This window comes from Hippocampus guttulatus, chromosome 2 (genome assembly GCF_054856545.1).
Source record: "Hippocampus guttulatus isolate MCC_2025c chromosome 2, RoL_Hgut_1.0, whole genome shotgun sequence".
In the NCBI taxonomy this organism is placed as follows: Eukaryota; Metazoa; Chordata; class Actinopteri; order Syngnathiformes; family Syngnathidae; genus Hippocampus; species Hippocampus guttulatus.
Window position 1 is genome coordinate 5,989,477 of NC_141262.1, and position 25,076 is coordinate 6,014,552.

The 25,076-nt window shown below is 43.8% G+C and overlaps 2 protein-coding genes across 4 annotated transcripts; one reads left to right on the forward strand and one right to left on the reverse strand.

Moving 5' to 3' along the window:
• Positions 1 to 1,896: 1,896 nt before the first annotated feature.
• On the reverse strand, positions 1,897 to 11,224 carry shisa3 (shisa family member 3). Of its 2 annotated transcripts, none has more exons than XM_086132962.1 (2): positions 9,266 to 11,224; positions 1,897 to 2,598 (listed from the first exon to the last, which is right to left on the reverse strand). In XM_086132962.1, exons 1-2 carry the CDS (start codon positions 9,537 to 9,539, stop codon positions 2,048 to 2,050), a joined length of 825 nt encoding a protein of 274 aa, XP_085989088.1. In that variant the 5' UTR covers positions 9,540 to 11,224; the 3' UTR covers positions 1,897 to 2,047. The 2 variants fall into 2 exon arrangements, with proteins under 2 accessions (XP_085989088.1, XP_085989078.1); XM_086132952.1 differs by having other exon boundaries at positions 9,227 to 11,224.
• On the forward strand, positions 11,184 to 24,862 carry bend4 (BEN domain containing 4). Of its 2 annotated transcripts, none has more exons than XM_086132937.1 (6): positions 11,184 to 12,072; positions 16,205 to 16,753; positions 18,884 to 18,975; positions 19,071 to 19,097; positions 20,936 to 21,176; positions 21,415 to 24,862. In XM_086132937.1, the coding sequence occupies exons 1-6, from the start codon at positions 11,685 to 11,687 to the stop codon at positions 21,612 to 21,614; spliced, it is 1,497 nt and encodes a 498-aa protein (XP_085989063.1). In that variant the 5' UTR covers positions 11,184 to 11,684; the 3' UTR covers positions 21,615 to 24,862. The 2 variants fall into 2 exon arrangements, with proteins under 2 accessions (XP_085989063.1, XP_085989053.1); XM_086132927.1 differs by having other exon boundaries at positions 11,312 to 12,072; positions 21,382 to 24,862.
• The last annotated feature ends 214 nt before the right edge of the window (positions 24,863 to 25,076 follow it).

The window sequence follows — 25,076 nt, forward strand, 5'->3', positions numbered from 1 at the left end:
TCCCGGCTGTCTTTGGGCAGTAGGCGGGGGACACCCTGAATTGGTTGCCAGCCAATCGCAGGGCACACAGAGACCAGCAAACATTCGCGCTCACACTCACACCTATGGACAATTTGACGTGTTCAATCAACCTGCCATGCATGTTTTTGGAATGTGGGAGGAAACCGGAGTACCCGGAGAAAACCCACGCAAGCCCGGGGAGATCATGCAAACTCCACAGAGGAAGGCCGGATCGAACCCCGCAACTCTGCAGTCGACGCGCGGACCACTGGGCCGCCCACATTGTACCCCAAATTCTTAATTTTTCATTTGACACCAAAAAGCCCTATTGAGCTAGATTTCAAAAATAAGGCTGGCCCCCCAAAATGGGTCCTTTTAACTATGTCACTGGTTATTGATTACCAATCAAAAGCACGCACTTTCTTTTCAAACGGCTTTGTGATTGAGGTCAGTAGTGGGATCAATTTATGTATATGTTGATGTTATGAATCTTAACACATAAACCGATGTATGATTTGTTCATGGGAACCATTTCGAGCAAAACCCTTTTCTCTTTCCAAGTGCTCGATTCACGAGACACAAAGGCATGCGTGGATGAGTTTTGGGATAAACCAGAATAGAGATTGGACAAAAATTATTTCCCAGAAAAGCGGAAGCTGTTATAGCAGGGAATAAGACCAGATATTAATATCCTGAAGGTGTAATGGTTCCCAATGCTTTTCCTCACAGGTGATCTCTTCCCATCAAAAGACGAGTCAACGGGTTTAAAAAGGATCCTGGGAAACAATATATTTTGCAGTAAATCCAGAACATGATACAGGAGACCAAAATGACAAGAATAAACAAAACCTGACAAGCAGAATGTGACAAATGCTGATGACGGAGGTCGTCATAGCGTGACGTGCCAAAGGCAGACGGCGCTGACTGCCGTCTCAGTTTCACAATCCGATAGACCAGCGCCACACAGGAGTCTTTTTGTTTTTGTCCAGATCCAGTCGCTACCTGTCGATGCAACCTTAGCCGCTTCCACTAAAGGGGCCGTTAGGCTTTTGACGCCGCGAGCCGTGCCATGCTCGTTGAGCACTGACAATGACGAATCTGAGAGCCGCATTCCTTCTGGGAAGTCACACAGGTAGGGAGCCTCCGATGCTCTTGTTTCTTGTGTGGATGACAGAACCCTTCAGCTCATTAAATACAAGGGCCCTCAAACTTTTTAGGTCCAGGGTTGTATTATGTTGAGGGAAAGAGTTTTCATTTTAGGAGAATCGTCGTATTTCTACCAAGATAAATTTGTAATATTAAAGTTAAGCGAAAAAGTCTAACTTTCATATTCTGGAAAAGTGCCTTTGAGCTCTCCTATTTTTGAGAAAACAAAAGGGCACAGAGCCCTCCCACAAAGAGTTAAAATATGCACATAATTGACGAATGATGCCACAAAATGGAACTACTTTCATATTAAACAGGGCTATGGCCTGGCTAAATGAAGCTACTCTTCTCGCTTCCCCATAGCTCCTTGAAACCACAGTGATGCTGTCGAAAACTTTGGCACACGGATTCGGTCTGAGTGCAGACAGTGAATTCGTTTTTCATCGAAAAAAAGGGGGGATATAGTGGGTTCCTCAAAAATCGAATAGTTCAATTACAACTATGCGCTGGAATGCTGCATATTCTACAAAATACTTTATTCTTGGAAAACACATTTTGCTTAGACAAACCAAAAAAAAACAAACCTTCATTCAGGGAATTCAGATTTATCTTATCAGAGCTTCCAATTGTAGGGAGGAGTAATTGGTTTAGCATTTTGTTTTACTGGCATGCCTCTCCCCATGAGTTGGTACTGTACTGCTTTTTTCCTGATCCAGAAGCTTTTCTCAAACACCACATCATTTGCCTAGATTACCCAGATCATTTGTTTATTGTTGAAATAACAGCCCGAATAAAACCGTCATGGTGTCTATGTACATTATACAACAGAAAAAGTGCATTGGTGGCTCATCCTGTTAGGCTGAAGCCTCTCCAAACAAATCCAGTCTGGCAGCAGCACTTGTCAACTCTGGCCAAAGTCTGCGAATCCCTTAGCCGAAGCGAACGCGTCGGGCTGCAGGGGGAAGAAGTACTGCTGGGGGAGGATGAAGGCAGTGCCCTGCGAGGGCTGCTGGAGGGGCAGCTGCGCGTGAGCATGATGCAAGCCCCCTGTCGCTGGAGGGGTCGTATAGGGCGGCGGCAGAGGCAGGGGCAAAGTCTGATGGGTTTGAGTCGGAGTGGAGGCCGGGGTGGAGACGGCGGCCGACACCAGGCAACCGTGCTGCTGTTGCCCCCCGATGGAGAACCTCCGCATGGAGCTGCCGCCCCCCGCCGAGCTGGAGCTGGTGGTGGCCGTGCTGGACTGCCTCGACGGGGTGCGGAGGCTGGGCGGCGCGGCCGTGAGGATCATAGGGATGGTCTCGCCCTGGCAGCTGCGCAGCGAGAAGCGGATGGGCTGTTGGGCTGGCTGCTTGGGCCGCAGGCAGGTGCAGCAGTAGACGGCCACCAGGGAGCCCGCCACCACGAAGGCCACGAACATGCTGCCCACCATGAGGAAGGGCATGTAGACGGGCTCTGAGAACAAAGATGAGGAAACAAGTGCATCAAAGGTTTTGAGGACATCTGAGTAAGGCGCTGTGTGTGCTTTGTATATGCGCAAATCCTCCGATTGTAATCAGGCCTTGAACAGACACAAATAACAAAACCTTTGGGACATTGGGCTTTTGGGTGACATGTCAGGATGAGCATAAAATACACCCGTGTTCCCCCACTATTGCTGGGGATAGGCGGTTTTTATAGTATCTGCGGTAGACCAGTGATTCTCAACTGGTGGTTTGGGACCCATGGGTCACACACAGCTCGTAGAAAAAAATCACATGTATTTGTAGTCAGATTTTTTTTCAGAAGAGTACTGAGGAGGCATACCAGGTTCTTACATCCACCATCAAATTTAGGGTAAGTGTTATGAAATGTTCCTAATCACTAGCTACGCTATAAACCAATAATGTGCAGCTCAGCCTTTGTCTCGCAGACGTAAATGCTAGCAGATTGCCTTTGGCAGTATGTCAAACTCATTTGAGGCGGCATCTAAGATATATAGAATTGATGGTACCGGTACAGGGAAACTCCTCTACAACAAAATCATGTTTGCAGCAAGAATTTTTTCACAACAGGGGGTTTTTCACTGTAGCAAATTTGATATCAGATGTAAGCACACACACACCCACACACACAAACGTATGTGTACACGCACACACAAACGTATGTGTACTCTATTTTTATTCCACACACACACAAACATATGTGTACACGCACACACAAACGTATGTGTACTCTATTTTTATTCCAATAGTGCATAAGTATGAGCACACACTTATTTGACACATATTGTCAGTGTAGAAAGAAGAAAAGGGGAAGACATTGCAAAATTTACGATCAGCATTCACTTTCACTTACATCAATTTCTTGGATAATGTCTTTTATTTTGCTTGCTCCGTCTTTCATTTTGATCACTTTTACCCTCTCTTCCAGCATCAGAGCTCTTCTTGTCTTAGCTGCTTCACATCCAAAGGGCCGTTTTGTAGCCATTTTAGCAATGCAATGTCCATCCTCGTCTGAATCTAACAATAACAAATACTTCCTGGCATGCAATGAACTTTTAAGCCAGCCACGGGACGCTTCGTAGTCTAATCTATTTTCATTTTTTATTACGTGGCTTCTAAATTTAATAGCCAACCCTCAAAATATTTTAGTTTCATTTAGATGACATTTGTTAGCATATTCAAGAATATTCAGACTTTTTATGTTTTCCTGATGCTTTTCAGCCTAAAACTAGCAGACACTCAACCTACAAAACATTCATTTTGGATTCATATTTTGTTGTCACATCAACATCAAACATAGACGTTTTTAATTTATGTTTGTGATTAATTGTAGGAGTTTTAAAGTTAGGTTTCCCAAAACAACTTTTCCTCAACAGCACAATACAAGGGACATTAAACGCTTTTGGACTCGCATGACAAAACAGAGTCCGTTACTTCAGTTCCAATTTCGGGGTGACTTCAGTGCATATTTAAAAAAAACATATTTATATTTTGAGTTGTTATGTTTGCGCCCCAACAATGCTTGTGTGTTTGCATCTTAAATTGAAGATATGGCCCACAAAAACAGTAACGGACAAACAACATGTTGTCTAATTGTTGTCAACTGATTCCATTTAGGAGATGACATCAAGACACGTTTCCTTGAATGATTTACTTGTTATCATGCTAAAAACACCTACGGTGCGCTTCGTAGTCCTTGATGGCCATGGTTAGCTCTCAAAGGCTAAAAACCTTACGCTAACTGGAGCGCTAATGAGAGAGAAGCGCTCCAGTTAGCGTAAGGTTTTTAGCCTTCGAGAGCTAACTATGGCCATCAAGGACTACGAAGCGCACCGTGGATGTTTTTAGCATGATAACAAGTCAATCATTCAAGGAAACATTCGTTTATTTGAATGTCCGTCGAGCCATAAGCAATTTACTCTGAGCAGCTAATCTGATGCTACGGATCTAGCTTCAGTATCTACACAGTACACACATAGACAGTGAGGTCCCTCTTGGCCAATCGGAGGCCAGGATGATGTTCGGTAAGCCAATGGCAGAGCAGCTATGAGTATGTTGAGTCCACGAAACTCGCAGCTGTGACCGAAATAAACATCGTTCACTATGTAAACCAGTGTGGTGGTTGCTGTTGCCGTTTCCGAACGAATCAGTGGAGGTCGCTGTTGGATAAGACTTCGTTGTAGTGAATGTCTTCACGAGGCTGGAGCAGAGAAAATGATTTCGTATAACGCAACAAGGGGGTTTTCGTCGTATGGGGGGCAGGAGAATTGGAATTGTGTTAATGCATGAAGATTTTTTCACATAAGGGGGTGTTTTCACCCATGTAGGTTGAAAACACATAGGCCGCGCGGGCCCTATTGATTGTCCATTCATGTGTACATCCGTGGTTGGAACGAGTTTGCCGGTCAAAAATGTTTACTCCACGTTGGCAGTTCCACGCATCTGTATTCTTTTCACCAGAGAGGGCCGACTTGTGAGGCAAGTCCTCAATCTCAAGACAGTGTCAAGGATGGACCAAAGCTACAGAAAGGAGAAACATAGCTCAAATCTTTAATCGGAGACATTGAGGTTAGGAAGAACAACCACAAGCATTAACTCTCAAGCAGCATTGAATTCAATCTGAGGAGTGTACAGTAGGCAGCCCGTTGGTGCAGTGGTTAGCGTGTCGACCTCACAGTGCAAAGGTCGTGGGTTCGATCCGTGCCTCCGGCCTCCCTGTGTGGAGTTTGCATGTTCTCTCTGGGCCTGCGTGAGTTTTCTCCGGGTACTCCGGTTTCCTCCCACATTCCAAAAACATGCATGGCAGGCTGATTGAGCACTCTAAATTGCCCCTAGGTGTGATTGTTATTGTGAATAGTTGTTTGCCTGTGTGCCCTGCGATTGGCTGGCAACCGGTTCAGGGTGTCCCCCGCCTATTGCCCGAAGACAGCTGGGATAGGCTCCAGCATGCCCCGAGACCCTTGTGAGCATGAAGCGGTTCAGAAAATGGATGGATGGATAGATGGAGTGTACAGTATTCCTATTTAGCGATAGGTTACCGTTTTTCACCATCCTTAATGCTTTAAACATCCACCCCGCCCCCGCTAGTCAATGCACATTACTTTATAGAAGTTAACTTCTGTAAAGAGCACTGATGTCTCAACTCTAGTCAATGTCTAGATTCTATCGAGACATTCTTGAAAACACAAACAGTTCAAGTTACACTTCACTGAGGGTGCACACTCATTGGGAGGAAATTACAAGAGTGTTTGTTTATTTTGTTAGGGAATTAAAAAAGAAAAGTGGGTGAGCTCACGTTCAGGTCATTCCACACGCTCGCCCGCCCGTGGCTGCTTGATCCGTTTGGGAAATTTGAAACGGATAAAGCTCTCAAGAGGACCACTGTTAACTTCTCACCGGCCACAATGACTTCATGTAATACTTTGAAATGTTTCAAGGGGGCCAGGAGAATGACTTCACAATGGCTGAGCTGTGCCTTGAACCTTCTCTTATGTCATCTCCCCAAAAGGGAATGCAAGTTTTAATGCAACTCTTAGGTTAGCGTCACAACTCAGCCTTAAAAACAATTGCTGCTGAGTGCCTTCAACAGGACTAACACAGCCTTTTCACCATTAAAACAGCAACCTCATGTGGAGCTAGTTGCCTAAAATCAGACAAATGTTAACGCTAAAATGTTTCTTATTGTGTTTTTCCCGCGGGGCATTTCAAAACTGAATTTGTCAATTGAATAACAAGCTTTAAAAAACAAGTATACATCTGAATGGTATTGATTTGGCCACTTCAGACAAACTGCGTTTTTTGTGTGTGTGTGTGTGTGTGTGTGTGTGTGTGTGATTAATATATATTAAATTTAGTCATCAAACATATCTGAGAAAATGTCACATGTTGTATGTGAAACAAAAGAGCTAAAAGATGACATTATTGAATGAGACCCACAGATGTAAGTTATGTCCGGGTCCCCTCTAAACATAAGATCAATAAGGCAATGCGACGAATTTCATCTGACAACTAAAAAGCTGGACATACAAAGTATATTGGACTAAATGCAAACTCTGTGTTGCCTAATGTACCACTTTTGTGCCTTTTGCATTAACTTCAGCCTGACAATCAGCAACTTATGTGAGGAAACTATGTTGAATGTAGAATGCCAGCAAAGAGAGGGAAATGATTTCTTGGATCAGGCACATCTTGATGTCATCTCCTAAATGGAATCAGTTGACAACAATTAGACAACATGTTGTTTGTCCGTTGCTGTTTTTGTGGGCCATATCTTCAATTTAAGATGCAAACACACAAGCATTGTTGGGGCGCAAACATAACAACTCAAAATATAAATATGTTTTTTTTAAATATGCACTGAAGTCACCCCGAAATTGGAACTGAAGTAACGGACTCTGTTTTGTCATGCGAGTCCAAAAGCGTTTAATGTCCCTTGTATTGTGCTGTTGAGGAAAAGTTGTTTTGGGAAACCTAACTTTAAAACTCCTACAATTAATCACAAACATAAATTAAAAACGTCTATGTTTGATGTTGATGTGACAACAAAATATGAATCCAAAATGAATGTTTTGTAGGTTGAGTGTCTGCTAGTTTTAGGCTGAAAAGCATCAGGTAAACTTGTCAGGAAAACATAAAAAGTCTGAATATTCTTGAATATGCTCACAAATGTCATCTAAATGAAACTAAAATATTTTGAGGGTTGGTTATTAAATTTAGAAGCCGCGTAATAAAAAATGAAAATAGATTCACATGTAGTAAAAGGTGGCACCCCAAAGTGGTCACAAACATCTTTATGTCCTATTATGTTCAATTTAGGATAGAAATAGAGCGATTTAAAAAGTGTGTGTGGTACCTTAAAGTGTCACTACCGTTTAGCATTTTTTTCCCATTTGTTTTGTTCAACTTGGGCTGAAAAGCAAGATGGAAGCTTGCTTGAAACCCCATAAAGAAACAACGTTGTTGTGATAACACACATAAATTAGTTCAAAGTCCTTGTTTTGGGGAATTCTAAAAATTAGGGTGAAAACCAACAGGCAATTGAGACAAATCTACGGGTGGTTTTTGTGTTGTCAATGATTCAATTGAGGGAAATCAGGAGGAAAAGAAATTTTCTTGGAAACCTAAACACTTGCACGTAATTCTGAAATGTGATCACAATTTGACAATAATTATTTAAAAGTGACTGTTTTGTAAGATTTAAAAACTCCAAATTCTCTGATGCACCAAACAATGTCACATAAACTAATTTCTGTTAGTCCTTAAATGCTTTACATCCTCTTTATGTTTGTGTTCTATTTTGGTCAAATTGAGGAGAAACTTCAATTCCGTGTCATTTTGGACTCATATTTGTCTAACTGTTGTCAAATCAAATTTGTCTTTTTTTTTCTAGAATGGGGGTGGGGGACTTACGTCAAGATGTGCCTTAAATTCAAGAATGAAGTTCTGTCTTTTGGTGGTATTTTATTTTACTTTTACTTTGAAATAAGTTTACTTCTTGAGTTCCAGCCTAAATTGAATCAAATTGAACGGAAAACATAACATGAGGCATTTTGTGTGACTAACTAATGTGACTAGCTAATTCCTCTTTTAGATGATATTAATGACACTATACAATACTTTCAGCTGCGGTTTTAGGAAATCAAGAGAGAAACTTGTCAAAGTTAATAGCAGGGCTGCACAGTTGATCAAATTTGAATCATGATCACGATTTTGACTTCCATGAGGTCATCAGTCATTTACAGTCCAAAGTTGGCTCTGCTGCATATTCAAGCAACCACCAGGAGGCGATACGTGCCCAATGCTTCATTCAGCTGCCGAAATAACACACGAGATACAAAAATACTCATTCGGTTAGCCCTTAGACAATTTTTATATTCTTGGGTATTTTTTATTCGCATTTATTGTCAAATGACAACCCATTCAGCTCTCACAGAAAATTGTTTTGTGCAGTAAAAATGAATAATTGTGACTAATGATTGTCATTACTATGCTGATTAAAAATAATCATTCAGCAAGTTTTGCAAGTATTGCAATTGCAATATAATATGTGACTACTTTAAGTTACTCTACTCGTGCATTAAAAAAAAGCAAGAATTAAACTGTAGTAAAATAAACTATCATATGTCATCTTCTTCATCTACTTCAATCTGAGTTGTTCACTTACTAAAGACTTTGACTTGTCTTTTGAGCGTTCACTCCAACTTCATAAAATGCTACCAAACAAGTGTGGTATAAACAGAAGTCAGTTATAAGTCTGTTTCCAACAATAATGCAATCAAATACGTGGCGTTATCACTTCAACTTTTCATCTTTCATGGAACAATGAATGATAAGTAGACGTGTAGACTACACTTCTTCAGCACTAAACTATTCTAGACACTGAAAATGTAGATGTTTTCAAAATTGCAACCGTTGCAATTTGAAAATGGTGTTCTACCACACTGTGATATCGATGAATTGGATGACTTGCTCATCCCTTCTTTAAAGTCTCACTGCTATTAGGTTTAGTACGTTTTATTTATTTCTTCATTTATTAGAGCTGCACGGTGGGCCTAAAATGGCCGGCGGGCCGTAGCTTTCCCACCGCTGCCTCAACCGACCTGCATGCATGTTGTCCGCCCCTCCGCATTGATACGTACGCGCTGCATACTCGGTGTCGTCGGCGGCCGGCCGGTCGTTGGTGCAACTGTCCTGCTCCAGGCGCGCGTCCGCGGCGGCGCAACAGTAGCGCAGCGCGCACGAGCCGCAGCACACGGTGGCGTCGGCCGTGTCGAAGTCCTCCGGACATTGGAAGCCGTCGTGGTAGTTGCCGCTGGCGTCCAGCCAGCCGTGGCAATACTCCCCTTGCGCGTCCGAGATCCGCACATTCCACGTGAGGTATCCGAGCAAGAGGCAGTTCAGCAGACGCACCATCCCGGCGAGGCTGCTTGCGGGTGGTGTTGGTGATGATGTTGGAGGCGATGGTGGGCTTCGGAACTCGCCAAACTTTTCATCAAGTCATCTTGAGTCCATCCAAAGCACGTCGAGTCCTTCGCTTAGCTGCGTAAACGACGAACTTGCGTCGATTTGGGAAAAGTTTCGCCGATGTCTATTGTCACCGTCTGCTTCATCCCTCTTCCTCGAGCGGAGCTCCGCCGCCTTGTGAGCTGGACTGGAGTCGGACTCCGGCGTCCTTGTTGGCTGGGCGTGACGTCATTTCCGAGCGCGCCCAGGGGCAGAACGACGCCCTCGGACGCGCACGTTAAGAGAAAGGAGAGCGGAGGAGCTTTTATTCTCTCTTTTTTTAAATCAGGAGAGAGAGTCAAAGTTTTATGGCTACAATACATGGTGAGGGGATTTATATCTTGGGGATTTGCAGGGAAAGAATTAGTTCTCGTCATACTTGTTCATTTATTTTTACTGAAATGTTGTATTTTCTCAAATTTCAGTTAATTCCAAATATCCATCCAATATATCAATAATTCATGAAAGATAAGACCTTACATAAAACTACCCTTGCTATAATAATTAAAAACACACTTAATAATACAGTACAGTATATACATAGTGTATATATCACGTGACCAACACGAAAGAACATCTTGACTCCCTGTGTATGCTGCGATAACTAGGGTAGATAGCATGATGGTTCGAAGAAAATTTGAGCAAGTTTAGGTTCAAACCATCATGCCATCGAGCCGTAGTTATGCCTTCTCAGATAAGTTTCTGTTTTGAGTAAGGTCTGGAAAAAAACAAGCCTATTTTGACAAAGTAAGGAATAGAAATGACAAGTATCTGTTTTCAAATGTGGTCGACTGTTTGGCACGCCGGCCTCACAGTGCAGAGGTGCAGGGTTCGATTCCGGCTGCGGCTTCCCTGTGTGGGGTTTGCGTCTTCTCCGCGTACCTGCGTGGGTTTTCTCCGGGTACTCCGGTTTCCTCCCACCTTCCAAAAACACGTGTGGCAGGTCAACGTAACACTCTAAATTGTCCCGAAGTGTGATCGTGAGTGCGAAATGTTGTTTGTTTATGTGTGCCCTGCGATTGGCTGGCTACCAATTCAGGGTGTACCCCACTTGCTGCTCAAAGACAGCTGGGATAGGCTCCGACACGCCCCGTGACCCTTGAGAGGAGAAATGGATCACAAATAGAAGGATGGGTGGAAGTTGCGAATCCACAAGGATTTCCCTCAAGGTAGGTCCTTATACTTTGACCGTCCTTGTTGGTGCATATATGCTTGTATCTATATTTATATTTTACATTGCATTCTGTACTGTGTACAGTTCATTTTTCTGAAGCATTATTTTGTGCATGCAATACTTCGTTTTTCTTTTCTAATCCCCCCCACAATTTGGCTGCTGTAGATTGCAAATTTCTCCATTGTGGGACAAATAAAGGGTTTCTTATCTTGTCTGTCAAAGCAATTTCGCAATTGTATAGATCAGACATTAGATTGAAAATAGCTCAAGCAAGACTTAATGAACATTATTATACCTGTGGGTAACGCTTTTATAAAATTAAAAAAAAAACTTTGACTTTGGAAAGTAAAAACAAGTGTCCTAATACTGTATGACGTTCCATTTTCAACCGCATCTGTCTTGGAATGCGTCCTAGACTTTGACTATGGCGCCCCTTTGTGGTGCTTGCTAACTTTGCTCATGGCTTCCCTTCACCGCCATCCAGCTAAAATAGGGATGCGGATGTAAGGTTCAAATTCTTTTGGCTGAATGTAATTATGCGCACAGTGTAAAGAGCTGCGTCCAAAATTCAGACACTAATAGGCAGCGATGTAAATTTAGTCTGCGTGGAAGTGGATTTATGGACTACAAAGAAAGCAAGTCCCGCCTGTCACCCCCTCCGCCGAGCTCCCTCAGCCACCTCTCCTCCACCCTCCTTCCCTTCCGGACCAGTCTCGACATCGACCTCCCGCCTGGGGATTGGAGAAGCTGCATGTCAGTAAATATTCGAGCCATTACCACACGCCCTCCCTCTGTCCTCCGATAGCCGAGCCTGGCATACAGTGACGAACGCCATCCCGAGCGCCTCTGCTTACCTGGACCCACCTGGCTAGAAGGCAGGCATGGAGGAGGAGATGCAGCCCGCCGACGAAGGCCCCTCCGCCGCCAAAATGAGACGCGGCGGCCCCGCCGGGAACCTCCACTGCAAGTCGCGCCCCGACCGCTCCACCTCGGTCGAGTCTTCGCTCTTCACTGACTCTCGACAGCTCACGTTCCGCCCCGGCCAGCATTTCCATTTCCAGGCGCAGTATCAGCTGAGCCACCGCCAGAGGTTCCCCGGCGAGGGCAGGCCCAGCTGCGGGGTCCCGACATCCACCTCCATGGAGGCAGCGGGCGGCGTCGCTCTCGGTACCCAGCAGCGGCGCGCCATCGTCGGCATAGCAGAGTCAACACACTCCGCTGGACGACTCAAGCAAGAATCGCCAGACTGCACTTTTGGGATCACTTCAGGTGCGATCACAAGTTGGAGTTCGGCATATTTTGCACGTTGATGACCTTTTGGAATATTGCATTTTATATTCCATTAGAATAATATTAGACTTTGACTTCTCTCAATACAGCTACTCACTTTTTGCAGTGAATGAACACAGCATAATCTCTTAATTGATACGCGCTAGCATCACGTTTTGTTTCATTTCTTCTTGTTAGCTGTGATTGATGTTCAGTTGGAATGAGAACAGCCATGATTAGATCACCACTGTGCAAAATTACACTGGACTGATTTGCGTGCACGTACATTCCGTGTGTGTGTGTGTGCGTGTGTGTGTGTAGTTTTTACAATCTCCCGTTTAAAGACATTGTTCCATATCAGCCTGCTGTTTATAGGGGTGAGTTTTAAATGGGGGGTGTCTGTGCCCAAGAAGGATGGGAGTGTGCGTCCAAGGCAGACCGACCCTGAGATGAAAGCAATGAACCAAATTCTTGTTGCCGCGAAATTAAACAGGAGCCATCTCATCTTCAAATCATGTTTTAATCTCTGTATTTGGCAGATCGCTGCTGCTGCTTTAGTGTTGCTTTGAAGCTTTGTTGGAGTAGCTATAATACCAAATCTGCATACAACACGTGTGCCGTGCAATAGCCCAAATATTGTACAGTAGATTTGTCCGCCAATTAGTTCACATATCATGACATTTTATACATAAGAAATTCTGGAAATAAAAAGAATCTCTTCTGAGATCATGCCTCTCACCTATAGCACTTTTTAAAGACCCTTGAAAGTTAGTTCAAAGATTTTGTTTGGAATGTATTCTACATGTTTGAAGATAATCGCTGAAAATGTGCAAAGATAGAAATATTAAGTACTGACCAGTAAATGTGGGGATACAGCATTAATGTCTTGAACCATTTCAGTTTTTTTTGTTGGGCTTAAAAAACACTGCGCCACACTTTGGAGTTGGTCATGAGTCTTCCTCGACCACTAGACACGAACCTGAGCGTATTTGTTTGCATCAGACTATCCAACGCAAGTGTGACCTGCAATTAGCTAGCTAGCTCTGCCTACAACCCAAAAACGTATCTTCCCTTCGGATGGTGTGGCCGTCTAGGGGTGGCTCGTGGTCTGTCGTGACACGCGTGAGGTGAAAGAGCTATTGGGTAAAAAAAGAGACTCAACAATCAGCTTGTGAAGGCTTCGGGCCTAGGTGGCTGCATCAGAGTGCCTTATTGTTCGTTGCGAATGTGCGGAGATCATGCAGAGAATGCGGAAGTCCAACAAAATTGTTCAATATGCCAGCCATTGGGTGTGTGGGCAGGAGCTTTGCGCCAGTGTGGCCGCTTTAGAGCGCCTTGTTGTCGCGGTGTGGAAAAGCCCTAACACAACCGGCTGAGATGTATTGCTGCCACCCGAGGCTTGAGGTGGTTAATGTTGTTGCTGTGTTTATCCTCTGTCGAAGAAAAAGCAAAAGAGACATGTGGTTAAGAGGTCCCCTGTAAATTTTAACATCTCTGCCAGTGGTTTGGACTTTTCTACTCCAGAAAGGGCGGGGGGTTTTTTCCCCCCCCAATCAGCAAGCATTTCAATTCCAAAATGTAATGCCTTTGTTGTGTTCAGATATGAAAACTTGCAATGCAGAACCTACGAGGTCAAAACAAAACCAAATATCCTGCAATTGATCAAGACTTAGAACATGCCACTCATCTTCACAGATGATGCGCTTAATGTTCCCTTGATGACAGGAAATAAACTTGATGAAAAGAAGCACACAATAGCGCCAAATGCAAGCATATAAAAATGGCCATCTCCAAGTATTGTGATTAAAACAAATGGTCCTCATAAATTCTGCACGGCTGAATGTGTTGCTTATCATGACGTTTTATGAGGCTACTCGGCTCGCTGTGCCACAGAAGTGGCGAGGGAAGCAGTAAGGCGAGTAGCGAATGGATGATATCAGCCACATCGCCACTGCTACACAAAGACTGCGCATATTAATAACTGTGACACATCCGTCTCGGACTTAGAGTCACATCTGAGTGGTTGTGTGTGTATGTAGCGGACGTGCCTGGACTAAAAGTCTGGAATATGATTACTATTCACTTCCAAAATCAGTTTTAGAAACGCAGTCATAAACATCGGTCAATGAATGCCTCGGTATTAACGAGCTTGAGTTTCTATGAATAGTGTTGTTAGTCAGCGTAATGTTAAACAAGAGAAACACAAGGGATGGAGAAACAAAGCTAGTTATCCTTATGGCATGGCTAAAGTACTTACTGGTAGCTGCAGAGAGTACCAACTATCTCTTCGGGCGAAGAGCTTTGGCGGGGGGAATGTCAATTTTACAGATGGCACGTCTGCTCCGCCTTCTGTGATGCATGTCAATATTAGTCATAATATTGTTTTTCCCGTTTTTTTTTTTTTGGGTGGGGAGGTGGAGTTGTTTTGTTTTGTTTTTCAAGTGTGGAAAAAAGGAAGCATCTGTTTGAGGTGTGTTGTTGATTTTTCTTGCAAAAACGGGTCTCATTATGTTAAAAGAAGTAAATGTTCCAATATAATTTCTGTAACCGCTTTGGCCTCACTTTAAAAAAAAAAAAAATGCCCCGAGGATTTTTGATCCCATTTTAATACAAAAGCTTTGCTTCAAACTCGAGTTAGTGGTAGATTAGATAGTCAGACCGTGTTAAAAGTAGGTCATGCAGCTGGCAGGAAACAGGCCTCATACAAGAGCGACTTGTGTCACGATTCTGTTTTTGTGTGTCTCCAGCAGGTGGCAGATGAGGGCTTTCAATTCGGTACACGCACCTGTTGCACATCTCAATTAGCCACGCATCTAAGGACTGTCAAGCTGTCAAGTCTTCGTCGGATTATTCTTCGTCTTGCTCATGACTTTGTCGCCAAGTGTTGAATTTCTAGACCACAGGTGTCAAACTCAAGGCCAGGGGCCAGATCTAGCCTGACACGCAGACACGTCGGCCCGCGAAAGCAAATCATGTTGATTTGCATGAACCTTGCTAAAATCTGTATCGAAATATTCAAGTGAAATAAATAATGTGAAGATTCTTCAATAATTTTGTTCCCCTTTTTTTACCCTCACTTGAATAATAATCAAACTATTATCGTTGACTTGAGTGATTTCAAAATTAGTAATCCAGTAATTTGTTATGTACAAGTAATAATGCGAAGAGACGATTCAACATTTTTGAGATTTCGCTGTCATAACAGCCCTCAGAGAGATGACGTAGCTCCAAAGTGGCCCGCAACAAAAATTTGTTTGACACCCCTGCTCTAGACGCTCATTTTGATTCATGCCACGTAGTTTCTCACCATGTTTTTGCATTTTGATCACATTTTGGTTGTGTTTGTCTCTGTTTTGTATCTGTCGCAGTTTGGCTGATTTTTTGTATTTTTACGACAGGCTATTTACTTTCCTTGCCTTTTGCAAGCGTTTTTGGTTTGACTTGTTTTTGTAACCAGCGTCATTTGTTGTACTTAGTTTGGTGTTGTGTATTTTTGTGTAATAAACTATATATGTGTGTATATATATATATATACATACATATACACACAGTATATATATATTTTTTTTCAAACCCTTCTGAGTTTACGTTTCTAGAGTCTGATTCTGTTCCGGAACCTCCGGTACCGTTACAAGTTGGCTTAGAGAACAGCATTGCATCTGAGTCTACTCAGCAAGGGAGGCTGTAGGTGTTGCGAAGGTGGTGTTAAGTCAAGGACGCCATTCGGAAGAGCCTGCTCAGCAAATGGAGGGAGATCAGACGCACATAATGATGCACAAATACAAAATCTCACAAAGTGCCATGTTTATGCAATCCAACTGAAGAAACTGTCAGTGGTTCTTGATCTATTTTTAGTTATGCTCAAATTGTTTAGAAAATGTGTTGGACCAGAGGATTGGATGGCACTAATAATAATAATTTAATTTGAACGCGCTTTTCATAGTACTCAGACACTTTACAAGAATTGAGCAACACAGGATAAAAACCTAGACTAGATGTCAACTGGCAGTCTGGCACTACCTTAGGTCCCCGCCTGTTCTGTCCCTGCACCCTCACATCAAGTATCGCTACTATTTGAACAAATACTGCCAGCTTGAAGTGAAATCTTTTGTGTTGTTTCTTAATTGTTCAGAGAATCGACTCATCTTAGACGCCTTCGCCAAGGAATGCAGTCGAGTCCTCAGTCTCCTCAACAATGGTCGGCTGCTGGAACCCTCGCTGTCCATCCCACCCAGCATCAAGACAGAGGACGGTCCCAGCGCCAGTCATTGCTCCAAGCCCGAGGAGAGCTCCTCCTCCTCGTCCACCGAGCCAGAAGAGGAGGCACAACAAAGCCATTTAAACAAACAACAAACCACTGCTGTTCTGCGAATCTTCACAGACTCACTTCACAACTATTTGCTCTCCGGACAACAGCAACGGTCTCGTTTGGTTGCGGGCTTGGAGGAGGAGCAGTGCCACTCAGCGGAGCCCGGGTCAGAGGTCTCGCCCCCAAGACGCACCCTGGTGGGCTGGGGCTCCCCGACACCGTCCGACTCGTACGGACACCCTTCATCCACGCTGCCGGAGGAAGAGGACGAGGAGGAGAGCTGCTGCCCACGTTGCCTGGAGCTGGAGCAGGAAGTGCTGTCGCTGCAGCAGGAGAACGAGGAGCTCCGCAATAAGCTGGAAACAGTTCCAGGTGCATTCAGAAAAGACCAGTTCTTAACTGCTAACACTTGTGGACAGAAGCTTCGTAACAGCCGGGAAAGTGTCACTTTTTTTTTTCGTTCAAATTGTTTCTGTCTAACTAGGCATGGGCTGATTACCAGTTTGACGGTTTACCGTGGTTTGAAAAAGTCAAACTTTCAAAAACCGCATATACACGCTGTCACTGGCAGTGAGCTCTTCTTTATTTTTATTTCATTGTCCATCCATCCATCCATCCATTTTCTACCGCTTATCCGGAGTCGTGTCGCGGAGACAACTGCTTTAGCAGGGAAGCCCAAACTTCCCTTTCCCCAGCCACTTGTTCCAGCTGCATGCCCAGGCCAACTGGGAGACATAGTCTCTCCAGCGTGCCCAGGGTCGTCCTAGGGCCTCCTGCCGGTGGGACATGCCCAGAACACCTCGTCCAAGAGCCATCCTAATCAGATGCCCGAGCCACCTCATCTGGCTCCTCTCGATGTGGAGGAGAAGCGGCTCGACTCAGAGGCCCTCCTGGAGGGCCGAGCTTCTCACCTTATCTCTAATGGAGAGCCCGGACACCCTGCGGAGACAACTCATTTCGGCCCCTTGTATCCGAAATCTCATTCTTTCGGTCACGACCCACAGCTCGTGACCATAGGGGGAGGGTAGGAACATAGATTGACTGGTAAATTGAGAGCTTCGCCTTTTGGCTCAGCTCCTTCTTCATCACGACAAACCGATACAAAGTCCGCATCACAGCAGACGCTGCTCCGATCAGCATGTCGATCTCTTGCTCCCTCCTGCCCTCACTTGTGAACAAGACCCCAAGATATTTAAACTCCTCCACTTGGGGCCAGATCTCCTCCCCGACCCGGAGAGGACATGCTACGGTTTTCCGACTGAGAACCATTGTTTCAGATTTTAGAGGTGCTGATTTTCATCCCAACCGCTTCACACTCGGCTGCGAAACGCTCCAGTGAGAGTTGGAGAGCCCTGCTTGAAGGAGCCAACAGGCCCACATCATCTGCAAAAACAGAGATGCAATACTGAGGCCACCAAACTGGAGCCCCTCAACGCCTTGGCTGCGCCTAGAAATACTGTCTATAGAGGTTATGAACAGAATCGGTGACAAAGGGCAGCCTTGGCGGAGTCCTACCCTCACTGGAAATGATTTCGACTTACTGCTGGCAATGCGAACCAAACTCTGACATCAGTGGTATAGGGACCAAACAGCCCCATTTAGCTCACTGTATTTTATTTGATTTGTTGATTTATTTTTTAGCTGAATGGGCTGCCTTTTTGATGTTCAATGCCCCAAGTTAACTTTTTTTCCTCCTTTTCGGTGAGCAGAGAGGGGAGGGGTGAGCAGTTGTGCATGGAAAAGGAGGACGAGGAAGAGGAAAAGGGAGGGAGAAGACGGAAGAGACACTGCGAACATGGATGCCTGCTCTGTTGATTAATGCACATTGTCCTAAAATTTAAAAAAATAATAATAATAATCAGCCCCAATAACAACATGAATAGCTCGTTGGTCTGTTCTAAATGAGCTCACCAGTTATGCGACACTGTAACTTTCTAAGAAGAATTCAAACAAAAGAAGAATGATAACATTTATTTATGGATTTAAACCAAACATGCAACATGTTGCTTCTGTACCAAATATTGTATATTTTGTTTTTAAAATAAAATAGATAAACTTCTTTTTTTTATTTGCCCAAATATATATTTAAAAAAAAAAAGTCATTTAGGGCTGATATTGCAATGTTTTTGCTCAAGGTTTCCATGCCGTCTGAATCTACGATCAGCCCATGCCAACCCTGACATCACATGAAAAGCATCTGTGTATTTGATATTTGTTATTTAAAAAAAATCTAAAATAGAAAGAGAAGTTTCTAATACAAAACAGGAAAAAAATCACTTCGATTAAGATCACAACCAATTCAAAATTGATGTGATTAGATTTGTTTAAGATTTGAGCAGCAGTTTTTATGACATACTTCAATGTATGTGTTGTGGGAACATTTATGGAAGAACACCTGCCAACAATAACACAGATCTGGTAAATAAATCCGAAAAAGGGAAGTTGCTGGTACCAAATATATTGTCACTGTGTTTGTGTTCTCATTGATTGTCATGTCTGCAGTTCCCTGTCAAAATGTTCTTGACTACTTCAAGAATGTTGTTGAGTTTCACAACCAACTGGTGCCGCCGATACCAGAGGAGCCGCTCACTGAGGTGAGGCTCAAATGAAAGCTCGGTTGTAGTCCGAGAGCCTGCATGTTTTAATGCTCGTGCGTGTTGAAGTAAAATTGCCTGTTCTATCTCTGTAGGAAGAAGAACAGCAGACAGTCTTTGAGGTTAGTGTTTGTTTCTTTGTTTGTTTGTTTTATACCATATATTTTATTCATATTCGAAAAAAGTCTGGTATCGTAGTATCTCCCTCGGGCCAGACGCCATTTTCAATCAGATGTCAGTAAGTGTCCTTGTATTGACAAAGAATTTAAAAAAAAAATCCCAGAAATTTCAAGTTGCTTTGTATATCTGTAAGGTGTTGAGTTGGGTTTTTTTCTGTTATGATGTGAGTAAGTGCCAGGAGACAAGGGAAAGAGATGCATGGCTGAATGCACTGTTATGGAATATAATTATTTTGCAAGCATTAGCATGATATTATTGTGGCCACCTGCTTTTTAACAAAGAACCTTTCACTTGTACATGAGGATTCTCTGTGAAGCTAGAACAAGACAACACAGAAGTACCTCTTTGTTTCATTTTTTGCACAGTTCCTGTCTAAATTCACCTCCTATCCACGTCTGCATAAGAATCTTCCCATATCTAATTTCCTGCACACTCTCTCACAACCCCTCTATGAGCCGTCACTTTACCGTGGTGGAGTGGTTTGCGTGTCCCAATGATTTTAGGGGCAAAGTTGTCTGAGGCGTTAGGCCCCTGGCAGGGTCACCCATGGCAAACAGGTTCTCGGTGAGGGATCAGACAATGCACGGCTCAGATAGACCCCTTATGAAATTTGGAACACAATCTCCCTTGCCTGGACGCGGGTCACCGGGGCCCTCCCTGGAGCCAGGCCTGGAGGCGGGGCTCGCTGGCGAGCGCCTGGTGGCCGGGCCTTTACCCCTGGGGCCTGGCCGGGCCCGAAAAGGCAACATGGGTCCCCCTTCCCATGGGCTCACCACTTGTGGATGGAGTCAAAGGGGTCGGAGGCCTTGTAAGCTGAGCGGCGGCAAAAGGCGGGGACCTTGGCGGTCTGATCTCAGGCTCTAGAAACTAACAATAATGACATGGAATGTCACCTCTCTGACAGGGAAGGAGCCTGAGAAGTTCCGACTAGATACAGTATCGTCAGGCTTGCCTCCATGTACAGTTTAGGCTCTGGTACCAGTTCTCTTGAGAGGGGTTGGACACGCTTCCATTCTGGCATTGGCCAAGATGAGAGGCAACCACGTGTGTGCATACTTATCGCCCTCCGGCTAGGTGACTGTACATTGGGGTTCACCTCGGTGGACGAGAGGGTAGAGGCCCCTTGCCTTTGAGTGGGAGATGGGTCCTGAATGTTGTTTGTGTCTGTGCACCAAACTGCAGTTCAGAGTTCCCACCCTTGCTGGAGTCTTTGGAGGGTGTTCTGTTATTGGACTTCTGTGCTCGTCACAGATTGTCCATAACCAACAGTATGTTCAAACATAAGGGTGTCCATACGTACACTTGGCACCAGGACACACTAAGCCTCAGTTAAATGATAGATTTTGTAGTCGTGGCATCAGATTTGCAGCTGCATGTTTTGGACACACACATTTTTAGTCCACAAGAAAAAAATAGTTTCACTGTTCCAATACTTTTGAAGGGGACTGTAAATTATTTTCATTGGCCAGCAACGGTCTCATCATTTGAGCTTTAATGTCAGCTACTTCTATCTCAGATCATCGGCTCATTTCCTCGGTTAGGAAGGTTATGGCCTACTGACACAGCCAAGAATTAAATTCTAACTGATGGACTATCTGATAGTCCATCTAGAACTACTGTCATCGTGGGGTTTTTTTGTTTTTTGCACTTGATATGACTGAAATGTCACCTGTTGGGAAAGATGCCATGTGCCAAATGATACTTCACATCCTGAAAGGGCGGTTCATATCACGTCACGTAAAACGTTCTCAAAGTGTGAAATAATTCCTTATCTATCCAGGGAAGCAAGCAGCTGCTGGAGAACTACCCTCTCTATATCACCAATAAGCAGTGGGACGAGGCGGTCAACTCCTCTAAGAAAGATGGCCGGCGACTGCTGCGCTACCTGATACGCTTCGTCTTCACCACCGACGAACTCAAATTCTCGTGCGGCCTGGGCAAACGGAAGCGTTCGGTCCATTTGAGAGAACCGGGCCTGGAGAGACAGCCGCTCAATCCTGTCAAAGTCAGCTGCCTCAGAGGTACCAACCGGCGGCCTGTTCGATAGGGATGATGGTGAAGGAAAGAGAAGATAGACCTTTGCTGCAAATCATGAATGTGCAAAAGTCACGGAGTATACCCGGTCCTTGATGCCCTGTCATAACAGTAGATTTTTGGGACAAGATACTAAACACACAACAGAACTGAATAAAATGTTCTTTCTCTTTGCCCAACTGTCTTGGTCAGAGTTCATCCGAATGCACTGTGCCTCCAATCCAGACTGGTGGATGCCCTCCGAAGAGCAGATCAATAAAGTTTTCAGCGACGCTGTTGGACACGCTCGGCAAGGCCGCGCCGTGGGGACCTTCATGGGCGGCGGAGGAGGTGCTGGTAGTGTCCTCTACCTGGACGGCTTTGACACACACTTGTCTCAGGATGAGCTCTATTTGAAAGGCTGTCACAATGGCCAGTTGGACTGAAGGAGTCTCACCAAGTGTAGCTACACAGCATCACTCGTCCGAATCACTGACCTTGTTCTGTTACTTTATAACAGGGATGGGGAGCCATTTTCCTGTCAGAGACCAAAGTCCTTCACAAATTCATGAAAAATGTGAATGTGACGATCAAAAACATGTTTCCTAATATACCATAAGAGCAAATGTAGGTTCAATGTTTTTTTTTGGTGTTGTTGTTTTTCAAATAACAGTTCCGCTGAGGTTGTATTTGTGTATAGGAGGGCCAGATCATATGGTCTGAGATGGGCTGGATTGCCCATGAATCCTGAGTTCCTCACCGCTGCTTGAGACAGACACAATATTCCACATGGGGTTCTAAAAAGATGCAGAAGATAAAGTATGAGCTGCTTTTCAACTACTTTTATAGCCCAACAATAGTTAAATGCAGGTTAGACTCCAAGGGGTTTTGAAACCAGATTTCAGTCTTCCATTTGCTATCTTTTCATGGTTTTGGTTACCAAGCAAGAAAGTGGGACAAACCAATCATGACACTCAAACTCCTCCATTTAGCGAAATCTTTTCATTTTTGGGAGGGTGGTTATTAAGCAAAACACTTAACGTCCTTCGACTGTGATGCAGCACCTTTAATTGTAGCCCTCTTTTGGTGTGCGGCCTGAAGAGCTGAGCTGATATAACCTGTAGTTTTGTACTTTGCTTCATTTAATCAATACCCATGTCCTGTTTCGGCAGTGAGATGCTAATGATTCATCCTCATCAGCCCTTTTTTGGAGTATTTCACCCCAAACTATATTTCTGGGAGCACTAGCCAACGTTTACGCTTCGTTTACACCCTGTTTGTTTGAAATGTAATTCAGTGTGGCATTTAGGCCATTTTTTCCCTCCGTGCTGTTTTCTCACGGTCTATCATGCTATCGTTGATGGGCTGGGGTGGGGTGGCTGCTGAGTCCTGGAGGCTCAAATGCGCGCTAAGGATGCCTGTATGTTCCGCCGTTGCCCATCAAGTTCTGATGGGGTCCCTCATGTTTCTCAAGTTCAGTCAAAGTTTTTTTACGTTTGTGGCCACGGCAGAGTCGATTGAGGCTGCCACTACCTAGCTCAAGTGTTTGTGTCGGTGCAGGGGCGCACATACTGCCACTTAATAAGTGTACTAGGTTTCTTTATCGATCTCTTGTACCAAAAGAGGCAAAAGCGCCTGTTATTTACTCACACTTTTCACAGTGCACTCAAGTCCTTCACACACATTTGAGCAGTTGTAAGTAGCTTGTGTGGACACTTTCTATACATACATGAAGGCGGATCATTCTAGAGCCCATGCATCATGTCACCTCTTGTCTCGTGGAATGAAACGTGTTGTGTCATGCCAGGACCCGCCATGATCTAACAAGATGAAATAGCTTCCTTATACACCCTCACTTACTTATAGAACCAAGGCAAAACAGGCCACAGCACAACTTGTCAACATGTCTTGGGGGGGGCGGATTCATACAGCGTGCTTCCCATTCCACTACGGACGGCTTCTAATTGTGTACTTAGTTGCATTCACACCGGTATACTTTGGCTGACGGGATTTCTCATCCGCATTGTGACTGCCATGGCATTTATTTGGGACAATTTAAAAATCTCTACGAGCATCCATGGCATGTATGACCTGTCATGTACGTTAACCATCCCATCTGTGCCTCAGTGTTGTATCACGATCATCCGGTGTTGTGATTGTGACTTAAAACACGGCTGCCGTGGTCAGCAGAAAGTGTAAACATAGCCCGAGGGCTCCGTTTTGTTACATGTACAGCACACATTATCGGTGTGAACGTTGAAATTGAATACATGGGAAACTGAGGTCGAGCGTCCCTATCAAAGCCCTGAATTGTGATTGGAAATGTAAAGTAAAACAAAACAGAAACCTTTTTCTTTTTCAACAAATGCTCTGTTTCTTTTTTCTGATACTGGTACGGTGCTGTCATGAAGTAATGCCTTAATTTTCGACATCCACAATCTTAAAGTTTAATGTTCCAATGACGTTTGCCTCCCCCAAAAGAAGCACAAGACATCCCTACAGGTGCAGTGTTCACCCTCCCTGTGAGAAAAAGCAGTTTGGAAAATGGATGGATGGACTTTAATTGTATGGCATTGTGTATTTTATTGGGAATCTCAAATCCAGTGTTTGAATGTACCTAGTCAGTTGCTGTGTAAAGGTGTACCGTGATATGATGTACGCATACGTACAAGTATTTTTTTTTTTTTAAGACAGGTAGAAAAATGCCACAGGAACCTTAAAAACGTTGCATTCCGTCCTTGTGATCTGAATGTCAACATTTAACCATATTGCTCCTTTTTTCTTTCAGTGGCTTTTTCAAAACACTGTGAAAAGAAACGTTGATTTGATTCTTACAAATCTTATCGTTTCTGTTCCTGGTTTATAATTCATAATAAACACCGAAACTTAACAATCATCCATCTTTGAATTTAGCTAGCGAAAAGCAATCGCGTTAGCTAGCTGTCTAGCTCTCGGGCTTGCATGCATTGATGTCTTTCTTTCCTTGTATTGGAGCTATTTTCATGATATATTTAATATATTCTTGTTCATATGTCGCTGTCCGTCAATGTAATAATCATATGGAAGGTATATCAAGCTGACTATATAGGCACACTACAGTCAGGACCGGCTCCAGGATTTTTCCCTCCTGGGCTAAAGCGGAGCATGACTGTTACAAAAAGGGGCCGAGTAAATAAAATATCAATATATTTTAGAATATCAAATAAATTGCTGGAGTGGCTTGAATGCACAAGTGTCTGATGGGGCTGGAGGCCCTCCTAGGCCAAGGATGTGCCATTCCAGACTGCAGTCTACTGCAGCTAAGTTTATATTGATTGTGTATGTAATGTTTGTTTTCATTTTTTGTTCAATTTATTTACAGCTTGCTATATGAACATTGTTATTTCGATGTAATTTCATCCATACCACAAACAATTCTGTATTTGTCATATATGTAGCTATTTATATTGTCTCTGAATGCACCTACACAACTCATAAAAACAGACTGGAAGACCCACAGAAAGGCAAAAACGTGGACGTCCTCGGATATGTATGAGTCCATTCATAGATCAACCTCTCTCTTTCTATGTACCAGATATCACACTGGTAAATCCAGTAAATAAAAAAAAGAATGACTCAAAATCGATACGTAGATTTTAGTGCATAGATTATCAAATAATAGTCATCAGTAAATAATAAAACGTATGTCCACATATTTATTTATGTCTCTCTCAAGGTTGATATCGATCATTGAGGCAAATTGGCAATTTTGCACTGTCCTGTGTAATGTAAATGAGATTGGCTGCTTTTGTCCATTTCATCCTCGCCTCCACTAGAGGACGTCAGAGCGACACAGATGACGAATAAGGTGTCAGTATGCGGCGGCATATACAATAATAGAATTCCGCCAGGTTCCACGTGCATGACGT

What these genes read in the sequence shown, in the direction of transcription:
- shisa3 (XM_086132952.1), bottom strand. Translation starts at nt 9,539, where the DNA reads ATGGTGCGTCTGCTGAACTGCCTCTTGCTCGGATACCTCACGTGGAAT. An exon ending in GGCGGACAACATGCATGCAG is followed by an intron (nt 2,599 to 9,226) that starts GTCGGTTGAGGC and finishes CTTTGTTCTCAG; the next exon opens with AGCCCGTCTACATGCCCTTC.
- bend4 (XM_086132927.1), top strand. Translation starts at nt 11,685, where the DNA reads ATGGAGGAGGAGATGCAGCCCGCCGACGAAGGCCCCTCCGCCGCCAAA. An exon ending in AACAGCAGACAGTCTTTGAG is followed by an intron (nt 19,098 to 20,935) that starts GTTAGTGTTTGT and finishes TTATCTATCCAG; the next exon opens with GGAAGCAAGCAGCTGCTGGA. An exon ending in CAAAGTCAGCTGCCTCAGAG is followed by an intron (nt 21,177 to 21,381) that starts GTACCAACCGGC and finishes TGTCTTGGTCAG; the next exon opens with AGTTCATCCGAATGCACTGT.